This window comes from Homarus americanus, unplaced genomic scaffold (genome assembly GCF_018991925.1).
Source record: "Homarus americanus isolate GMGI-L3 unplaced genomic scaffold, GMGI_Hamer_2.0 scaffold824, whole genome shotgun sequence".
Lineage (NCBI taxonomy): Eukaryota > Metazoa > Arthropoda > Malacostraca > Decapoda > Nephropidae > Homarus > Homarus americanus.
The window spans coordinates 2,175,847-2,198,221 of record NW_024719328.1 but is presented as its reverse complement, the minus strand read 5'-3'; the positions used below and the strand labels follow the sequence as shown (position 1 = coordinate 2,198,221).

Genomic DNA, 22,375 nt, shown 5'->3' with positions numbered 1-22,375 from the left:
GCATCCCTGATCACCAAGAGGAATTTAGAGCCTCCCTGCAACCAGACAGCAAAATGAGTTGTTCTTATCCTCTGTCACGGCAGATAAATTATTATTGACCATCATAAAAATGTCCAAAGATGCAGCAGCAGGCGACGACAATATACCAATGAGTATCGTCAGTAAAGTAACCCACCTATTATTACCTATTCTCTTACACATTTGTAACTCCTCCTTCACTAGTGGCATCTGTATGGAAAAACTGAAAATTGCTAAAGTTCGTCCAGCATATAAAAATATAGGTGATAAACGTTTCTTCAAGAATTTTTGCCCCCATATCAGTCGTCCCATCCTTAAGTATAATACTGGAGAAGTTAGCATGTAGTAGACTAAATTCCGTCCGCAGTGTCAATAACATCCTTACAGATTCTCAGTTTAGATTTAGAGGTAGAAGGTCAACTGCTGTCGTTTACTAATGACATTTTGAACACAGTCGGAATATTTCTGGAACTCTATAAAGCCTTTCATACTGTTGACCAAACTATTCTCCTGTCAAAGCTTGAACATTATGGCATCAGGGGCCAATCTTACATTTGATTTACCTCATATGTGTCTAACAGGAATCGTTATGTCTGCTATAATAATCATCAATCTGATTACTCACCAATGTTGTATGGCGTCCCTCAAGGCTCCATTCTCAGCCCAGTACTGTTCCTGTTGTACGTAAATGATATATTCCACTCCAGCACACTCGTAGAATACAACTTATTTGCAGACGATAGTAATCTCTATGCCAGTCACTCAGAAATAAGAAATAGGAACAGTGAGCTAACTAAACCCAGGACTGACCTTAAACCTTGGTAAAACCCGCTACACAATTTTTCACAGAAGGAAAAAATTACCCACAGATTTGGACCTCCTGTACCTTGGTAGCACAGTCCTCAAATGTGAACAAAATACTAACTTCCTTGAGGTTGTTGTCGATGATAAACTAAACTGGAGAAACCACATACAGTCAATCACAGTAAAGTCAATAAACAGTGCGGTATCCTGTATCACACTCATCAGTCACTCACTCTCACAGCAAAGAAAGAAATTTATTATGATCTTGTTTACCAACACTTGATTCACTGTCACACATTATGGGGGCCCCTGCTCCACTAAAAGACAACCCTTGGTCATTGCCTAGAAGAGAGTTGTGCGTACGATGACCTACTTGAAAAAACTGATCGCACTGAAGAACAATTCGCTAAATTGAAAATGTTAAAATTCGAGAATATTAACACCTATTTGTTTATAAATCATTTGATCACTTGTTGAGAATAATTAGTTCCAATTTTGAATTAACCAGAGGAACAACTTAAGACACTCTGAACTATTGAGACCATGCGTCCCTCTCAGTCCCAGACCTCCATCAAATATGGAACAACTTACCCCCACACATCCCAGCAAAGACTACGCCCCCTTCCTTAGGTTTAGATAATCGCTTAAAAAATATCGATTGTCCAAATACTAATATTTTTATGACACCTACTTCACCACCAAAACCATTATTCATGTATTGTCACACAGACAGATATTACCATTGCAATAATTATATATTTGCCATCAAGCCATTATCCTGACTGTGAGTGTTCCCTTGTTTCGCCCTGACACAAGCCATGTTGTATTGCTTCCCTCACTTATCATATTACTGTATATCAACTCGACTGTAAAACGTGTACATAACTTAACATAAATGTAAAACAAAATAATAAAAGTAATAATCGTGATAACATTCTCATATATATTTACTAACACCATGTTACGTGTGTTGATCCAGATGGTACTAAATGCTATGCATTAATTCCTCGAGATAAATGTACAGTATAGACCAGGTGCCACGAAGAGATCACAGGCTTTCAAATGACTCAGCCATGTCAATATTGTTATTATTGTCCACTTTGTATCTGTTTTTTTCTGTCCAAATAAACTGTTTCAATATCAATGCCAAACTCATTACTGGGACGTGATCTGACCCAGAATCTGCCCCTGGACATGTTATTGAACTGAATTTCTGAATCTTTCCTGAATTCAAATGTAATCTATTTGATTCCTGTTTTTTTTTACAGTGATCCAGGGGTGAGATGTCCAGGGTGTTGGTTAAACCATGTACAGTATTTGCAATTATAATTTTTTTCCCTTGCAAAAGTCAATTATTATTTATCCTCTTTCATTTCCATTACCCAATCCATGTGGTCCTACTTCTGGTGCTACTTTCCTTTTCCCAACGTTTGCATTCAAATCATCCATTATAATCAAACATTCGTTAAACTTTACAGTGTCTTGCTTTCTTTAAATCCTCATAAAACTTTTCTAAGATTTCATCCTCACCATCATTTATTGGTGCATAAAACTGTATTATTATCAAGTTCATGCGTATACCATTAAACTTGACTAACAAAACTTTACCTGACACTGCCCAATTACCTACTGACAGAAATACCTACTTACTTACACAGATTTATTTATTCAGTAACATAGTTTATTTACTTTTATACTTATATTCGTGTTAAATATAGACATTATCTCTTTTTCTCTCATTTATACAGTATATATGCATTTAGAGACATACTTACAGTTCTGTTCCCTATCTTGTTGACGCGACAGTTGAGCTTGGCAGGTTGGTCGACCAGCGCAGTGATGTTGGCTGAGCGCTCCACATCATAGAACGGTCCGGGAGGAAGCACGTCTACGAAAGGCGGCAGTGAGTTGTGTTGATGTTGATATGTGCTTCCTGCCTCCTCGTCCAAGATGGCGCCCAACCCTGCCAGAGACTCATTTGTTAATCTGCACCAGCCTACTGCAGTACAGGCACAAATGTCGCGTATCACATAGTACAACGCCATCGGTTTAATACCATTCTCCACTGTTATGAGGGCGGTAGAGCTGTAGTCTACCACTAATACTCTACCACACTGTACCATTATGACGGGGATACATACGTCTCAGTCTCAAAGTTGTTGTAGTTATCATTCTCATAGTTGATGTTGTAGGTATCAGTCTTATAGTTATTGTCATAGTTATCAGTCTCATAGGTGTTGTTGTTGCTGTAGTCTCATAATTGTTGCTGTTTTAGTCATCAGTCTCATAATTGTTGCTGTTTTAGTCATCAGTCTCATAATTGTTGCTGTTTTAGTCATCAGTCTCATAATTGTTGCTGTTTTAGTCATCAGTCTTATAATTGTTGCTGTTTTAGTCATCAGTCTCATAATTGTTGCTGTTTTAGTCACCAGTCTCATAATTGTTGCTGTTTTAGTCATCAGTCTCATAATTGTTGCTGTTTTAGTCATCAGTCTCATAATTGTTGCTGTTTTAGTCATCAGTCTCATAATTGTTGCTGTTTTAGTCATCAGTCTTATAATTGTTGCTGTTTTAGTCATCAGTCTCATAATTGTTGCTGTTTTAGTCATCAGTCTTATAATTGTTGCTGTTTTAGTCATCAGTCTCATAATTGCTGCTTTAGTCATCAGTCCAAGCAATTGTTGCTGTTTTAGTTATCAGTCTTATATTGCTATGTTTTAGCCAATATCCCCATAATTGTTGCTGTTTTAGTCATCAGTCTCATAATTGTTGCTGTTTTAGCCATCAGTCTCTTAATTGTTGCTGTTTTTAGTCACCAGTCTCATAATTGTTGCTGTTTTAGTCATCAGTCTCATAATTGTTGCTGTTTTAGTCATCAGTCTCATAATTGTTGCTGTTTTAGTCATCAGTCTCATAATTGTTGCTGTTTTAGTCATCAGTCTCATAATTGTTGCTGTTTTAGTCATCAGTCTCATAATTGTTGCTGTTTTAGTCATCAGTCTCATAATTGTTGCTGTTTTAGTCATCAGTCTCATAATTGTTGCTGTTTTAGTCATCAGTCTTATAATTGTTGCTGTTTTAGTCATCAGTCTCATAATTGTTGCTGTTTTAGTCATCAGTCTCATAATTGTTGCTGTTTTAGTCATCAGTCTCATAATTGTTGCTGTTTTAGTCATCAGTCTCATACTTGTTGCTGTTTTAGTCATCAGTCTCATAATTGTTGCTGTTTTAGTCATCAGTCTTATAATTGTTGCTGTTTTAGTCATCAGTCTCATAATTGTTGCTGTTTTAGTCATCAGTCTTATAATTGTTGCTGTTTTAGTCATCAGTCTCATACTTGTTGCTGTTTTAGTCATCAGTCTCATAATTGTTGCTGTTTTAGTCATCAGTCTCATACTTGTTGCTGTTTTAGTCATCAGTCTCATAATTGTTGCTGTTTTTAGTCATAATTGTTGCCGTTGGCCATCAGTCTTATAATTGTTGCTGTTTTAGTCATCAGTCTCATACTTGTTGTGCTGTTTTAGTCATCAGTCTTTATAATTGTTGCTGTTTTAGTCATCAGTCTCATAATTGTTGCTGTTTTAGTCATCAGTCTTATAATTGTTGCTGTTTTAGTCATCAGTCTCATACTTGTTGCTGTTTTAGTCATCAGTCTCATAATTGTTGCTGTTTTAGTCATCAGTCTTATAATTGTTGCTGTTTTAGTCATCAGTCTCATACTTGTTGCTGTTTTAGTCATCAGTCTCATAATTGTTGCTGTTTTAGTTATCAGTCTCACAGTTGTTATTGTAATGCGTCATAGTTAAGGGCTTAAATGAAGTTTTGGGTTACTGGACCTTCGTGTGCATCTCCGAGGTACAGTACATGCATGACTGTATGAGGGAGGTGTTTTATACATGACTGTATGAGGGAGGTGTTTTATACATGACTGTATGAGGGAGATGTTTTATACATGGCTGTGTGAGGGAGGTGTTACGTACATGACTGTGTGAGAGATGTGTTACGTAAGTCAACAGCAGTAGTTCGTCTCTACCCACCTGCATGTTATGAGGCAGGTGATCTGGAAACACTGTGTGGTGACGAGTGACATTAAGCTTTAAATTACTAGTTATTTAAGATTTATTATGATCGGAGATTAACTACGTATAAATATCTTGTATATAATTTAAATAGTATCAATGTGTAAAATGGAGTAAAATAATGTTATTGAGTTATGACCCCTCCTTTCACCGCGTCCACCGCTGGTTACCAGAGGCCAGGTCGTATGTCATAAGTAGTCACACAAGTGTCGTCGAATTACCACTGGCTGTCCCTTCAGTCTCCGGTAATTTCTCGACGATCGGTATCAGCGAACAGACAAACAACAGGTAGGTAGATTTCCACCAGGTCACAGAAAAACACTTGTGCGCTGTACTCTGCTTTAATAACACTTGGAATATATAGTCAACACACTACCAGTGTACAATTCCTAAGTCTTTTCACTTTTATATTGCTCATAGCAATTCCACAATACTGTATTTGCACAACAATTATCTTCAGTTGTCGTACTAGGCTTTTGTACGTTTGACCGGGTCAGCCGTAGCTTGTATATCTCATCATCAGACGACCCCAGAACAATCTAGCACAACCCAGAGACACCTGGGAGGTTCTAGAATGTTCTACTCTGATCGAAGCTTACCATAAGAATTAAAAAAAAATATGTCATACATTCTAGAATATTCTTACATAAGTAATACATCAATATATACACGAAAATCTAACTGAACTTGCTAAAATAACTGCTGCTTGGGGAAGAAAATACTGTAGTCAAAACACTTAGTTAACAAACACTATAATACCAAATTATGCCTCGGCTTAACAATATCATTAACCACGAAAAACACTCGTTAGCATAAGAACATAAGAACATAAGAAAATAAGGAGTCTGCAATAGGCCGGTTGGCCTGTGCATGGCAGCTCCTGTCGAGAGTTACTACCACTCTCTATCATCCATGAATCTATCTAGCCTCCTTTTGAAACTTTCCAGAGTTCCCGCACTTACTACAAAGTTGCTAAGCTTGTTCCACTCGTCCACCACCCTATTTGTGAACCAGTTTCTTCCTATCTCCCTCCTAAACCTAAACTTATCCAACTTGAATCCGTTGCTCCGAGTCCTATCCTGCTCGGATATTATAAGAACTTTATCGATATCCCCTTTATTGATTCCTTTCACGCACTTAAATACTTCTGTCATATCTCCCCGCACTCTTCGTCTTTCTAGGGAATGCAAGTTAAGTTTCTTTAACCTATCCTGATATGGAAGGTTTCTAAGTCCCGGAATCATTTTTGTCATTCTTCGCTGCACCGACTCTAGTGAATTTATATCCATTCTATAATAAGGGCAACAGAACTGAACCGCATAACCGAGGTGCGGCAATATGGATACCTTTTGTTCCCCAGTTATGTCATATATTTCTTAATAACATTATACACATTGATACTATTTAAATTATATACAATAAATGTATTCTTAGATAATCTCCGATCATAAATCTTACATTACTAGTAATTTAAAGCACATCTGGAAACTCTTTCCCATACAGTGTAACCAGATCACCTGCCTCATATTGAGTAGGGGCGAATATCTGCTGTTTACTGTACTCATTATGTAAGAGCAATTGTTACGTACTGTACAGTCCCCCGAAAAGCATCGTTAGTCATAGGGTAGTCGTGATTCGAGGTTTTCTGAACAGTTGGTAGTTCTCCATCCGTGACCTTAGAGTATGAATGAATATATATACATTTTCGAACGATACATATTGTTATGACCCTCCTTTTCACCGCTTAGCCAGCGTCCACCGCTGGTAACCAGCGGTCAGGTCGTATATACAGAAGCAGTAGATACAGTGTATCACAAGTGTCATCGAATTACCGCTGGCTCTCACACCAGCGTCCGGTAATTTCCCGATGATCTGTATCAGTGTACAGACAAACAACTGGTAGGTAAATTTCCACCAGATCACAGAAACACACTTATGCACTCAAGTCTTCTTTAATAATCGCCAATTCTTTAAAAGACGGTTCACAGGGTCCGTCTTCACAACTGGGCTTCACACTTCGAAAATATACAATCAGCACACTACCAGTGTACAATTCCTTAGTCTTTTCACTCTATATTGATCATAACAATTCCACAATACTTGAACACCAATTATCTTCAGATGCAGGACGTACTGACAGGCTATATTGCCAAGGTGCTCACAAGTGGCACGACAGTGGCCATGAGTTCTCTTTGATTGTTGGGTGTGCACGTTCGAAATGCTTCAATCACTCTCATCAGACAGGGGGCCTCATTTTACGTCTGAGATGTTCCAAGCTGTATGTCTGATGGCAGGTGTTCATGAGACACTTGAAGCGCCCTATCATCCCCGTAGCCAGGCCCAGGTGGAGAGACAAAATCAGTTAATGGACAACCTGCGGCGTCTATGTTATATTAACATTGATTTGTGGCCGGAGATGGTGCTACATCTGCAATTTAGTCACAATACGACAGGGTGCACTCCCCAGGTGGTGTTGGGAAAAAAATACATGATGACCCTGACTTCCGTCCACCAGACCTGAGTAATGCGGAGGTAGCTGGACGTTTGTCACGAGAAAAGTTGGGAAGGATCGAGAAACGCTACGTTCAGCAAAAGAGAAAGTAGCCGTGGCGCAGGAAAGGAGAAACAAGAAGCATTGCAGTCAACATCTGAATAGCAGAGGGTAGGACAGAAGAAGATGGCCTTCTATCAGTCACACCGCCACCGCATCATCAAGGTACTGAGAGAAGGATGATGGTCGTACCATCATATTCCCGAAAGTGACTTAACTGGGCAAGTCAAAGTGCGTTACTTTGATGAGCTGGAGAATGCAATTGTAAGACCGTACTCCTGGGAGAATCCCACCTCCGAGCAATTGTCTGATCCTGTGAATTCAGACGAAAATAAGGTCAGGCCAAGTTGACGACTCTTAAAATGTTTCCATCAGGCGTCATGTCAACTACAGGTTGATCCAAGTCAAAGGCGGTAAGAATCCGATCATGTGGAATGTTGGGACGGACCAACTGATGACGAGGAGCTGAGCTGGGGAAATGAGGAGAGTGGCTGAGACCAGGACCATTGATGGGGTTGAGATGTGGAGTGTGTGAGGATTTTGTATTGTACTATTATGTTCATATTATACTGTATGTATTTACATACCGTTAATATACTAAGATGTGTGCCGTTGAAAGAGTGGTTTGGTTTTCAATGAAAGATGTAAAAAGATGAATAGCCTTGGAAATTTGTTTACTTTGTGTATTTAATGTGAATTAGATTGGTTCAATGCCGTATCTAATATTTTGTAATCATGTAATATTATGTATTTATGCAATACTTATACAGACAAGTTTTAAGTTAATTTTCTAATTAGAGAAGATGTATTGTTGTTTACATGGGAGACGTTCTCTCCTCTTGGGTTGAATTCAGGGTGTAGATGTTATATCAGGACAGTGATTGTAATCTTGTTTCATCCATTGTACATCCTGCATTTCTTTTATAAATTTATTCACCACCATTTAGGGAGAATACTAAGTGTTTCTTCTATGAATGGAGGAAGAGCCTAATTGTGAGATTAAGATTGATAATTTACTAAATCAGTTGGGCCAGAAGGCCATGCAGTGTCAATGTCGGAATTCTTAGTTTTATTGTGAATATAATAGTTTTCAATTGTTATAAACTAGTATTCCCAGTCCGAACCCAATTTGTATAGTATAAAGAATAGTTTTCTTTGGATGTTTTCTCACATTGTGTTTGTATTAAATGTCACATTCAACTATCAGCCAGAGGTAACAAGCAGTGTCTACATATCCTGGTCTGTTAATCACAGCTGTTATTTCAGAACGTGAGTCTGATTAATGGGTCTAGGAGTTGGAGCACTGCTGCAAGAGGAAGGTTATTCAGTAGTGGCCGTTAAGTGCCCAGTCTTAAGTTAGTTGTTTCTAGCAGTTGCTGGATTGTCTCCTTGGTTGTTCGGACTGTCAGCTGTTTTGGGGTGGCGCCAGTTGCCAGCCAGTCAGGACAATTGTTCTCTGACAAAAATCGAGAGAGGATCAGTTGTAACCTTGACATAAAGCCAAGTAGAACTGCCCGTTTACGGGATGTCAGGTACAGTATATGGATGATGCAAAACCAACATAATTCAGTATGTTAACAAATTGCTGTTGAAAGAAAATTAAAAGATCAGTGGATTACAAAGTGGTTTGTTAACATGAATAGTAAATCATCATTTTGTTGCAGCTATGTCACATATAAATCCATTTTCTAATTAGAAGAATATTTAACAAGGTAACGAAAAACTCTCAGATCTTTCTTGTGTAGAGCTAACAAGACAGGATCAGCCACAGTGTAACTTGTAGACATAAAAATATTCCAAGAGAAGAGAGAATTTGAATTAAATGTGCTAATAAAGTTATTGGAAATGAATATCACGTTATTCCAGAGTGTAATAATTAAGATATAAAGGGAAAGAGAAGCAAGTATGTACCAATATTTATATAAATTTTCAAAATTAATGCAACAGATTAATGAATGAACCATCCATAACCTGCTGTGATTGTGAAGTTTGTAATAGATACAGTATGCATATGTGGATACAGTGCTGTAGTTCATACTGTATATAAGGAATGACTTAAATTATTATAATTTTTTTTAATATTAATGTATTGTAAATTGCAATTTTGATATGTGATTGTTGTGATAAGGAGCTGTGCTCCATGCTTTGTAAGAGTCTGAGCCAAATAAATTTGTCTGTACGAGTATGTCTGTCTGTCTGTAACGTACGTATCGTAACGTAACGTAACCAACTGTAACCTACCCTAACTTAACCTAACCAAATCTAACTGTCGTATTCAAAAGACAGGTGACATTATTGTCCAGCCAAGAAACAGCGTACAGAGTCACCACCTGGGTGAGTTATAATTAACATCAACAGGTTGTAGCAACAGTTAACTCTCAACACAGAGGATATATCAGAACAGGGAGGCACTCAGTGTGTCGGACAGGAGTCACTCAGTGTGTCAGACAGGGAGGCACTCAGTGTGTTAAACAAGGAGGCACTCAGTGTGCCAGACAGGGAGGCACTCAGTGTGTCGGACAGGAGGCACTCAGTGTGTTAGACAGGGAGGCACTCAGTGTGTCGGACAGGGAGGCACTCAGTGTGTTGGACAGGGAGGCACTCAGTGTGTTAAACAAGGAGGCACTCAGTGTGTTAAACAAAGAGGCACTCAGTGTGCTGGTGACAGGGAGGCACTGCATGTGGACAGGAGGCACTCAGTGTGTCAGACAGGAAAATTCCAGGCAGCAGCAGGGGCACTCAGTGTAAGACAAGGAGGCACCTGTGTGTTAAACAAGGAGGCACCAGTGTAAGCCAGGACAGGAGGCACTCAGTGTGTCAGGAGGGAGGCAACAACAAGGAGGCACTCAGTGTGCCAGATAGGAGTGCACTCCAGTGTGTTAAACAGGGAGGCACTCAGTGTGTTAAACAGGGAGGCACTCAGTGTGTTAAACAGGGAACCTTGTACTCAGCACAGGAGTATTCAGTGTGTCAGGCAGGGAAGCACAGTATATTAAACAGGGAAGCACTCAGTGTAAGTGCTAAACAGGGAGGCACTCAGTGTGTTAAACAGGGAGGCACTCAGTGTGTTAAACAGGGAGGCACTCAGTGTGTTAAACAGGGAAGCACTCAGTATGTTAAACAGGGAAGCACTCAGTGTGTTAAACAGGGAAGCACTCAGTATGTTAAACAGGGAGGCACTCAGTGTGTTAAACAGGGAGGAACTCAGTGTGTTAAACAGGGTGGCACTCAGTGTGTCAGGCAGGGAGGCACTCAGTGTGTTAAACAGGGAGGCACTCAGTGTGTTAAATAGGGAGGAACTCAGTGTGTTAAACAGGGAGGCACTCATTGTGTCAGGCAGGGAAGCACTCAGTGTATTAAACAGGGAGGCACTCAGTATGTTAAACAGGGAGGCACTCAGTGTGTTAAATAGGGAGCACTAGTGTGTTAAACAGGAAGCACTCAGTATGTTAAACAGGGAGGCACTCAGTGTTTAAATAGGGAGGTAAGCAAAACAGGGAGGCACTCAGTGTGTTAAACAGGGAGGCACTCAGTGTGTCAGGCAGGGAAGCACTCAGTGTAAGCTAAACAGGGAAGCACTCTCAAGTAAACAGGGAGGCACTCAGTGTAAAACAGGGAGGCACTCAGTGTGTCAGGCAGGGAAGCACTCAGTGTGTTAAACAGGGAAGCACTCAGTGTGTTAAATAGGAGCACTCAGTATGTTAAACAGGGAGGCACTCAGTGTGTTAAACAGGAGGCACTCAGTGTGTTAAACAGGGAAGCACTCAGTATGTTAAACAGGGAAGCACCTCATGTGTTAAACAGGGAAGCACTCAGTATGTTAAACAGGGAGGCACTCAGTATGAAACAGGGAGGCACTCAGTGTGTCAGGCAGGGAGGCACTCAGTGTGTCAGGCAGGAGGCAATCAGTGCACAGGAGGCCTGTAAGCAGGAGTCAATCAGTGTGTCAGACAGGAGGCACTCAGTGTGTCAGGCAGGGAGGCACTAGTGTGCCAGGCAGGAGTAAAGTGGACAGGGATGAGGGAACACTAGTGTGTCAGACAGGGGTGAGGAGACACTAGTGTGTCAGACAGGGGAGAGAGACACTCAGTGTGTCAGATGGTGAGGGAGGCACTCAGTGTGTCAGACATAGGGAGGAGGCACCTCACTGTGTCAGACAGGGGTGAGGGAGGCACTCACTGTGTCAGACATGGGCAGAGGAGGCACCAGTGTGTCAGACATAGGGAGGGGAGGCATTCACTGTGTCAGACAGGGGTGAGGGAGGCACCACTGTGTCAGACAGGGTGAGGGAGGCACCCAGTGTGTCAGACATGGGGAGGGGAGGCACTCAGTGTGTCAGACAGGGGTAAGGGAGGCCTCAGTGTGTCAGACAGGGTGAGAGAGACACTCAGTGTGTCAGACAGGGGTGAGGGAGGCACTCAGTGTGGGACATAGAGGGGAGGCACTCAGTGTGTCCAGACAGGGGTGAGGGAGGCACTCATGTCAGACATAGGGAGGGAGGCACTCACTGCACAGGTGAGGGAGGCACTCAGTGTGTCAGACAGGGGTGAGGGGAGACACTCAGTGTGTCAGACATGGGTGAGGGAGGCACTCACTGTGTCAGACAGGGGTGAGGAGGCACTCAGTGTGTCAGACAGGGGTGAGGAGGCACTCACTGTGTCAGACAGGGGTGAGGGAGGCACTCAGTGTGTCAGACAGGGGTGAGGAGACACTCAGGTGTGTCAGACATGGTGAGGGGAGGCACTGTGTGCATGCAGGTGAGGCACTGTGTCAGACAGGGGTGAGAGGCACTCAGTGTGTCAGACAGGTGGGGGAGGCCAGACAGGGGTGAGAGGCACTCAGTGTGTCAGACAAGAGAGAGACACTCAGTGTGTCAGACATGGTGAGGAGGCACTAGGTGTCAGACAGGGGTAAAGGAGGCACTGTGGACAGGATGAGGGGAGGCACTCAGTGTGTCACACAGTAGGAGGCACTACTAGCCAGGGGTGAGGGAGGCACTCACTGTGTCAGACATGGGTGAGGGAGGCACTACCATGTCAGACAGGGGAGGAGGCACTCACTGTGTCACACAGGGGTGAGGGAGGCACTCACTGTGTCAGACAGGGGAGGAGGCACCAGTGTGTCAGACAGGGGTAAGGAGGCACTCAGTGTGTCAGACAGGGGTGAGGAGGCACTCACTGTGTCAGACAGGGGGAGGGAGGCACTCAGTGTGTCAGACAGGGGTAAGGAGGCACTACCAGACAGGGGTGAGGAGGCACTCTACTGTGCAGCACAGGGGTGAGGGAGGCACTCACTGTGTCAGACAGGGGAGGGGAGGCACTCACTGTGTCAGACAGGGGTAAAGGAGGCACTGCAAGTCGAGACAGGGGGGAGGGAGGCACCAATGTCAGACAGGGAAGGAGGCACTCTGTGTGAGATAGGGAGGGAGGGGCACCTCAGTGTGTCACACAGGGGTGAGGGAGGCACTCACTGTGTCAGACAGGGGTGAGGAGGCACCTTATCTCAGACAGGGGAGAGGCACTCACGGTTGTCAAGGTGAGGAGGCACTCACTGTGTCAGACAGGGGAGGGAGGCACCCACTGTGTCAGACAGGTGAGGAGGCACTCACTGTGTCAGACAGGGGTGAGGAGGCACCCACTGTGTCAGACAGGGGTGAGGGAGGCACTCACTGTGTCCAGACAGGGGTGAGGGAGGCACTCACTGTGTCAGACAGGGGTGAGGGAGGCACTCACTGTGTCAGACAGGGGTGAGGGAGGCACTACTGTGTCAGACAGGGGTGAGGGGAGGCACTCACTGTGTCAGACAGGGGTGAGGAGACTCACTGTGTCAGACAGGGGTGAGGGAGGCACCACTGTCAGACAAGGGGAGGGGAGGCACCCACTGTGTTAGACAGGGGGTAGAGAGACACTCACTGTGTCAGACAGGGGTAGGGAGGCACTCAGTGTGTCAGACAGGGGGTGAGGCACCACTGTGTTAGACAGGATGAGGGAGGCACTCAGTGTGTCAGACAGGGGTAGGGGAGGCACCCACTGTGTTAGACAGGGATGAGGAGGCACTCAGTGTGTCAGACAGGGGTAAGGGAGGCACCCACTGTGTTAGACAGGGATGAGGGGAGGCACTCAGTGTGTCAGACAGGGGTAGGAGGCACCCACTGTGTTAGACAGGGGATGAGGGGAGGCACTCAGTGTGTCAGACAGGGGTGAGGGAGGCACCCACTGTGTGTAGACAACAGGGGTGAGAGAGACACCCACTGTGTTAGACAGGGATGAGGAGGCACTCAGTGTGTCAGACAGGTAGGGGAGGCACCCACTGTGTTAGACAGGGATGAGGGAGGCACTCAGTGTGTCAGACATGGTGAGGGAGGCACCCACTGTGTTAGACAGGGATGAGGGAGGCACTCAGTGTGTCAGACAGGGGTAGGAGGCACTCACTGTGTCAGACAGGGATGAGGGAGGCACTCACTGTGTCAGACAGGGGTAAGGGAGGCACCCACTGTGTCAGACAGGGATGAGGGAGGCACTCAGTGTGTCAGACATGGGTGAGGGAGGCACCACTGTGTTAGACAGGATGAGGGAGGCACTCAGTGTGTCAGACAGGGGTGGGTGGGAGGCACCCACTGTGTCAGACAGGGATGAGGAGGCACTCACTGTGTTAGACAGGGATGAGGGAGGCACTCAGTGTGTCAGACAGGGGTGAGGGAGGCACTCATTGTGCCAGACAGGGGTAAGGGGAGGCACCCACTGTGTCAGACATGGGTGGGAGAGACTCATCAGGTCAGACAGGGATGAGGGGAGGCACCTCATTGTGTCAGACAGGGGTGGAGGCACTACTGTGTTAGACAGGGATGAGGGAGGCACTCATGTCAGACAGGGGTGGGGAGGCACTTCACGTCAGACAGGGATAGGGAGGCACCATTGTGTCAGACAGGGGTAAGGGAGGCACCCACTGTGTTAGACAGGGATGAGGGAGGCACTCAGTGTGTCAGGACAGGGGTGAGGGAGGCACCTCATTGTGTTAGACAGGGTAAGGGAGGCACTCCACTGTGTCAGACATGGGTGAGGGGAGGCACTCACTGTGTCAGACATGGTGAGGGAGGCACCACTCATGTGTTAGACAGGGATGAGGGAGGCACTCTGTGTAAGGACAGGGATGAGGAGGCATCATTGTGTCAGACAGGGGTGAGGAGGACTCACTGTGTCAGACAGGGATGAGGGAGGCACTCATTGTGTCAGACAGGGTAAGGGAGGCACTCCACTGTGTCAGACATGGGTAGGGAGGCACCCACTGTGTTAGACAGGGATGAGGGAGGCACTCATTGTGTCAGACAGGGCAGGGAGGCACCCACTGTGTTAGACAGGGATGAGGGAGGCACCCACTGTGTCAGACAGGGGTAAGGGAGGCACTCATTGTGTCAGACAGGGATGAGGGAGGCACCCATTGTGTCAGACAGGGGTAAGGGAGGCACCCACGTTAGACAGGGGATGAGGGGAGGCACTCAGTGTGTCAGACAGGGGTGAGGGAGGCACTCATTGTGTTAGACAGGGTGAGGGAGGCACCCACTGTGCTTGCATAGGGTGAGGAGGCACAAAGTCAGACATGGTGAGGGAGGCACCCACTGTGTTAGACAGGATGAGGGAGGCACTCACTGTGTTAGACAGGGATGAGGAGGCAACTCACAGCCAGACAGGGTAAGGAGGCACCACTGTGTTAGACACAGGATGAGGGAGGCACTCATTGTGTCAGACAGGGGTAAGGGGAGGCACCCACTGTGTTAGACAGGGATGAGGGAGGCACTCATTGTGTCAGACAGGGGTAAGGGAGGCACCCACTGTGTTAGACAGGGATGAGGAGGCACTCAGTGTGTCAGACAGGGGTGAGGGAGGCACCCACTGTGTCAGACATGGTGAGGGAGACACTCAGTGTTTAGAGGTCAGGGAGAGGCACCCAGTGTGTCTGGACAGAGGTCAGGGAGAGGCACTCAGTGTGTCAGAGGGTCGGGGAGAGGCACTCAGTGTGTCAGAGATGGTCGGGGTGAGGCACCTCAGTAAGCCATGAGAGTCGGGGAGAGGCACTCAGTGTGCAGAGATGGTCGAGGTGAACACTCAGTGTGTCATAGAGGGTCGGGGAGGCACCAGTGTGTCAGAGTGGTCGGGGTGAGGCACCAGTGTGTCAGAGATGGTCAGGAGAGGCACTCAGTGTGTCAGAGATGGTCGGGGAGAGGCAATCAGTGTGTCAGAGATGGTCGGGGAGAGGCACTCAGTGTGTCATAGAGGTCGGGGAGAGGCACTCAGTGTGTCATAGAGGGTCGGGGGAGAGCACTCTGTGCCAGAGATGGTCGGGGAGAGGCACTCAGTGTGTCAGAGATGGTCGGGGAGAGGCACTCAGTGTGTCATAGAGGTCGGGGAGAGGCACTCAGTGTGTCAGCAGAGGGTCGGGGTGAGGCACTCAGTGGCTGAGGAGATGGTCGGGGAGAGGCACTCAGTGTGTCAGAGATGGTCGGGGAGAGGCACCAGTGTGTCAGTAGAGGGTCGGGGAGAGGCACTCAGTGTGTCAGAGATGGTCGGGGTGAGGCACTCAGTGTGTCATAGAGGGTCGGGGAGAGAGGCACCAGTGTGTCAGAGATGGTCGGGGTGAGGCACTCCAGTGTCAAGTAGGAGGTCGGGGAGAGGCACTCAGTGTGTCAGGAGATGGTCGGGGTGAGACTCAGTGTGTCAGAGATGGTCGGGGTGAGGCACTCAGTGTCAGAGATGGTCGGGGTGAGGCACTCAGTGTGTCACAGAGGGTCGGGGGGAGAGGCACTCAGTGTGTCAGAGATGGTCGGGGTGAGGGCACTCAGTGTGTCATAGAGGGTCGGGGAGAGGCACTCAGTGTGCCAGAGATGGTCGGGGTGAGGCACTCATTGTAGAGGTCGGAGGCACCAGTGTGTCAGAGATGGTCGGGGAGAGGCACTCAGTGTGTCAGAGATGGCTGGGGGAGCACTAGTGTCAGAGATGGTCGGGGAGAGGCACTCAGTGTGTCAGAGATGGTCGGGAGAGGCACTCAGTGTGTCATAGAGGGTCGGGAGAGGCACTCAGTGTGTCAGTAGAGGGTCGGGGAGAGGCACTCAGTGTGTCAGAGATGGTCGGGGAGAGGCACTCAGTGTGTCAGAGATGGTCGGGGAGAGGCACTCAGTGTGTCATAGAGGGTCGGGGAGGAGGCACTCAGTGTGTCATAGAGGGTCGGGGTGAGGCACCAGTGTAAGCCAGAGATGGTCGGGGAGAGGCACTCAGTGTTCAGAAAGGTCGGGAGAGGCACTCAGTGTGTTAGAGGTCGGGGAGAGGCACTCAGTGTGTCAGAGATGGTCGGGGTGAGGCACTCAGTGTGTCAGAGTGGTCGGGGAGAGGCACTCAGTGTGTCAGATGGTCGGGGAGAGGCACTCAGTGTGCTTCAGAGGGTCGGGGGAGGCACTCAGTGTGTCAGAGATGGTCGGGTGAGGCACTCAGTGTGTCAGAGATGGTCGGGGTGAGGCACTCAGTGTGTCAGAGATGGTCGGGGTGAGGCACTCAGTGTGTCAGAGATGGTCGGGGGAGGCACCTCAGTGTGTCAGAGATGGTAGGGGGAGGCACTCAGTGTGTCAGAGATGAGCCGGGGTGAGGCACATGAGAGGTCGGGGTGAGGCACCAGTGTCAGAGATGGTCGGGGAGAGGCACTCAGTGTGTCAGAGATGGCCGGGGAGGCACTCAGTGTGTCAGGAGATGGTCGGGGAGAGGCACTCAGTGTGCTTCAGAGGGTCGGGGAGAGGCACTCAGTGTGTCATGAGGGTCCGGGGAGAGGACTCAGTGTGTCAGAGATGGTCGGGGAGAGGGCACTCAGTGTGTCAGAGATGGTCGGGGAGAGGCACTCCGTGTTGCAGAGGGTCGGGGAGAGGCACTCAGTGTGTCATAGAGGTCGGGAGGACTGTGTCAAGGGTCGGGAGAGGCACTCAGTGTGTCAGATGGTCGGGAGAGCCTAACAAGAGATGGTCGGAGAGGCACTCAGTGTGTCAGAGATGGTCGGGGTGAGGCACCCAGTGTCGCAGAGGTCGAGGAGAGGCACTCAGCAAGAGATGGTCGGGGTGAGGCACTCAGTGTGTCAGGCAGAGGTCGGGAGAGGCACTAGTGTGTCAGAGATGGTCGGGGTGAGGGCACCAGTGTGCCAGAGATGGTCGGGGTGAGGCACTCAGTGTGTCAGAGATGGTCGGGGTGAGGCATCAGTGTGTCAGATGGTCGGGGTGAGGCACTAAAGCAACAGAGATGGTAGAAAAAAAAAAAAAAAAAAAAAAAAAAAAAAAAAAAAAAAAAAAAAAAAAAAAAAAAAAAAAAAAAAAAAAAAAAAAAAAAAAAAAAAAAAAAAAAAAAAAAAAAAAAAAAAAAAAAAAAAAAAAAAAAAAAAAAAAAAAAAAAAAAAAAAAAAAAAAAAAAAAAAAAAAAAAAAAAAAAAAAAAAAAAAAAAAAAAAAAAAAAAAAAAAAAAAACAACAACAAATGCGTCATTTTATTTATACGTGTTGTTATAATAATGTGAGTTATTATAATGTGTGTTGTTATAATAATGTGTGTTAAGTATATAATAATGTGTGTTAAAGTTATAATAATGTGTGTTAAGTTATAATAACGTGTTAAGTTATAATAATGTGTGTTAAGTTATATAATGTGTGCTAAGTTATAATAATGTGTGTTAAGTTATAATGTGAGGTTAAATAATGTGTGTTAAGTTATAATAATATGTGTTGTTATAATAATGTGTGTTAAGTTATAATAATGTGGTAAGTTATAATAATGTGAGTTAAGTTATAATAATGTGTGTTAAGTTATAATAATGTGTGTTAGTTATAATAATGTGTGTTAAGTTATAATAATGTGTGTTAGTTATAATAATGTGTGTTAGAGTTATAATAATGTGTGTTAAAGTTATAATAATGTAGGTTAGTTATAATGTGTGTTAAGTTATAATAATGTGGCTAAGTTATAATAATGTGTGTTGAATTCATAATGATTGTGTTAGTTATAATAATGTGAGTTAAGTTATAATAATGTGTGTTAAGTTATAATAATGTGTGTTGGGTTATAATAATGTGTGTTAGTTATAATAATGTGTATTTAATAATAATGTGTGTTGGTTATAATAATGTGTGTTGGGTTATAATAATGTGTGTTAAGTTATAATAATGTGTGTTAGGTTATAATAATGTGGTTAAGTTATAATAATGTGTGTTGGATTATAATAATGTGAGTTAGGTATAATAATGTGTGTTGGGTTATAATAATGTGTGTTAAGTTATAATAATGTGTGTTAAGTTATAATAATGTGTGTTGGTTATAATAATGTGTGTTAAGTTATAATAATGTGTGTTAAAGTTATAATAATGTGTGTTGGTTATATAATGTGTGTTAAGTTATATAATAATGTGTTAAGTTATAATAATGTGTAGTTGTTATAATAATGTGTGAGTTAAGTTATAATAATGTGTATTGTTAAGTTATAATAATAATGTGTGTTAGTTATAATAATGTGTTAAGTTATAATAATGTGAGTTAGTTATAATAATGTGGTAAGTTATAATAATGTGAGTTAGATTATAATAATGTGTGTTAAGTTATAATAATGTGTGTTGATTATAATAATGTGTTAATTTATAATAATGTGTGTTAAGTTATAATAATGTGTGTTAAGTTATAATAATATGTGTTAAGTTATAATAATGTGTGTTAGGTTATAATAATGTGTGTTAGGTTATAATAATGTGTGTTAAGTTATAATAATGTGTGTTGGTTATAATAATGTGAGTTATAGTTATAATAATGTGTGTTAAGTTATAATAATGTGTGTTAAGTTATAATATGTGTGTTAAGTTATAATAATGTGTGTTAGTTATAATAATAATGTGTGTTAAGTTATAATAATGTGTGTTAGTTATAATAATGTGTGTTAAGTTATAATAATGTGTGTTAAGTTATAATAATGTGAGTTAAGTTATAATAATGTGTGTTAAGTTATAATAATGTGTTAGGTTATAATAATGTGTGTTAAGTTATAATAATGTGAGTTAAGTTATAATAATGTGTGTTAAGTTATAATAATGAGTTAAGTTATAATAATGTGAGTTAGGTTATAATAATGTGAGTTAAGTTATAATAATGTGTGTTAAGTTATAATAATGTGTGTTAAGTTATAATAATGTGTGTTAGTTATAATAATGTGTGTTGAGTTATAATAATGTGAGTTAAGTTATAATAATGTGAGTTAAGTTATAATAATGTGTGTTAAGTTATAATAATGTGAGTTAAGTTATAATAATGTGTTAAGTTATAATAATGTGTGTTGGTTATAATAATTTGTTAGTTTTAATAATGTGAGTTAAGTTATAATAATGTGAGTTTAGTTATAATAATGTGTGTTAAGTTATAATAATGTGAGTTAAGTTATAATAATGTGTGTTAAGTTATAATAATGTGTGTTAAGTTATAATAATGAGTTAAGTTATAATAATGTGGTTAAGTTATAATAATGTGAGTTAAGTTATAATAATGTTATTATAATAATGTGTGTTAAGTTATAATAATGTGTGTTAAGTTATAATAATGTGTGTTGTTATAATAATGTGTGTTAAGTTATAATAATGTGTGTTAAGTTATAATAATGTGTGTTAAGTTATAATAATGTGTGTTAGGTTATAATAATGTGTGTTAAGTTATAATAATGTGTGTTAAGTTATAATAATGTGTGCTATAAGTTATAATAATGTGTGTTAAGTTATAATAATGTGTGTTAAGTTATAATAATGTGTGTTAAGTTATAGTAATGTGTGTTAAGTTATAATAATGTGTGTTAAGTTATAATAATGTGAGTTAAGTTATAATAATGTGTTAAGTTATAATAATGTGTGTTAGGTTATAATAATGTGTGTTAAGTTATAATAATGTGTGTTAAGTTATAATAATGTGTGTTAAGTTATAATAATAGTAATGTGAGTTAAGTTATAATAATGTGTGTTAAGTTATAATAATGTGTGTTAAGTTATAATAATGTGTGTTAAGTTATAATAATGTGTGTTAAGTTATAATAATGTGTGTTAAGTTATAATAATGTGTGTTAAGTTATAATAATGTGTGTTAAGTTATAATAATGTGTGTTAAGTTATAATAATGTGTGTTAAGTTATAATAATGTGTGTTAAGTTATAATAATGTGTGTTAAGTTATAATAATGTGTGTTAAGTTATAATAATGTGTGTTAAGTTATAATAATGTGTGTTAAGTTATAATAATGTGTGTTAAGTTATAATAATGTGTGTTAAGTTATAATAATGTGTGTTAAGTTATAATAATGTGAGTTAAGTTATAATAATGTGTGTTAAGTTATAATAATGTGAGTTAAGTTATAATAATGTGAGTTAAGTTATAATAATGTGAGTTAAGTTATAATAATGTGTGTTAAGTTATAATAATGTGTGTTAAGTTATAATAATGTGTGTTAAGTTATAATAATGTGTGTTAAGTTATAATAATGTGTGTTAAGTTATAATAATGTGTGTTAAGTTATAATAATGTGTGTTAAGTTATAATAATGTGTGTTAAGTTATAATAATGTGTGTTAAGTTATAATAATGTGTGTTAAGTTATAATAATGTGTGTTAAGTTATAATAATGTGTGTTAAGTTATAATAATGTGTGTTAAGTTATAATAATGTGAGTTAAGTTATAATAATGTGTGTTAAGTTATAATAATGTGTGCTAAGGTATAATAATGTGTGTTAAGTTATAATAATGTGTGTTAAGTTATAATAATGTGTGTTAAGTTATAATAATGTGTGTTAAGTTATAATAATGTGTGTTAAGTTATAATAATGTGTGTTAAGTTATAATAATGTGTGTTAAGTTATAATAATGTGTGTTAAGTTATAATAATGTGTGTTAAGTTATAATAATGTGTGTTAAGTTATAATAATGTGTGTTAAGTTATAATAATGTGTGTTAAGTTATAATAATGTGAGTTAAGTTATAATAATGTGTGTTAAGTTATAATAACGTGTGTTAAGTTATAGTAATGTGTGTTAAGTTATAATAATGTGTGTTAAGTTATAATAATGTGTGTTAAGTTATAATAATGTGTGTTAAGTTATAATAATGTGTGTTAAGTTATAATAATGTGTGTTAAGTTATAATAATGTGTGTTAAGTTATAATAATGTGTGTTAAGTTATAATAATGTGTGTGAGGTTATAATAATGTGTGTTAAGTTATAATAATGTGTGTTAAGTTATAATAATGTGAGTTAAGTTATAATAATGTGAGTTAAGTTATAATAATGTGTGTTAAGTTATAGTAATGTCAGCCCTAGCCTCTGTGCTGTTCCTCCCGGGTCCATTATCAAGTTCCTGTGCCGGTTAGAAGGATACTTGCTCGACTGTGAAGATGTTGAAGAGAAGACACCAATTTACCACCTGTGCCGTGTTGATATATAATTTCCCACGCTTGACATCTAGTGTCTACACTCCCAACATTTGTTCCGACCGGCAGTCCGACACTTCCAAACCGCATTTTTTATGTTGCTCTGTACTGTCTTCATGCTGAGTATCAGTGTAAATACGTGTAAATAGACATCTTTTGTTACCAATATCCATAATCTTGTTCAATATCCTTGGTGAAAGCGGAAGTGTTCCACCTGACAGTTATCTTTAACAGAACCAGAGGGAGTTAAAATCTAAACCCTCGACACTGTTGTGATATGGTGTGTTATGTTGTGTTATGGTGTGTTATGTTGTGATATGGTGTGTTATGTTATGATATGGTGTGTTATGCTGTGATATGGTGTGTTATGTTGTGATATGGTGTGTTATGTTGTGATATGGTGTGTTATGTTGTGATATGGTGTGGTATGTTGTGATATGGTGTGTTATGTTGTGATA

At 41.6% G+C, this 22,375-nt stretch overlaps 1 protein-coding gene across 1 annotated transcript in view; it reads right to left on the bottom strand.

Annotated features, from left to right (window-relative positions):
- Positions 1 to 22,375, bottom strand: part of LOC121860012 (neurotrimin-like) — an 87,736-nt gene that overhangs the window by 55,874 nt on the left and 9,487 nt on the right. Inside the window, exon 2 of the mRNA XM_042357028.1 lies at positions 2,598 to 2,785. Coding sequence (XP_042212962.1) covers positions 2,598 to 2,785 — 188 coding nt within the window. The remainder of the gene's footprint in view (positions 1 to 2,597; positions 2,786 to 22,375) is intronic.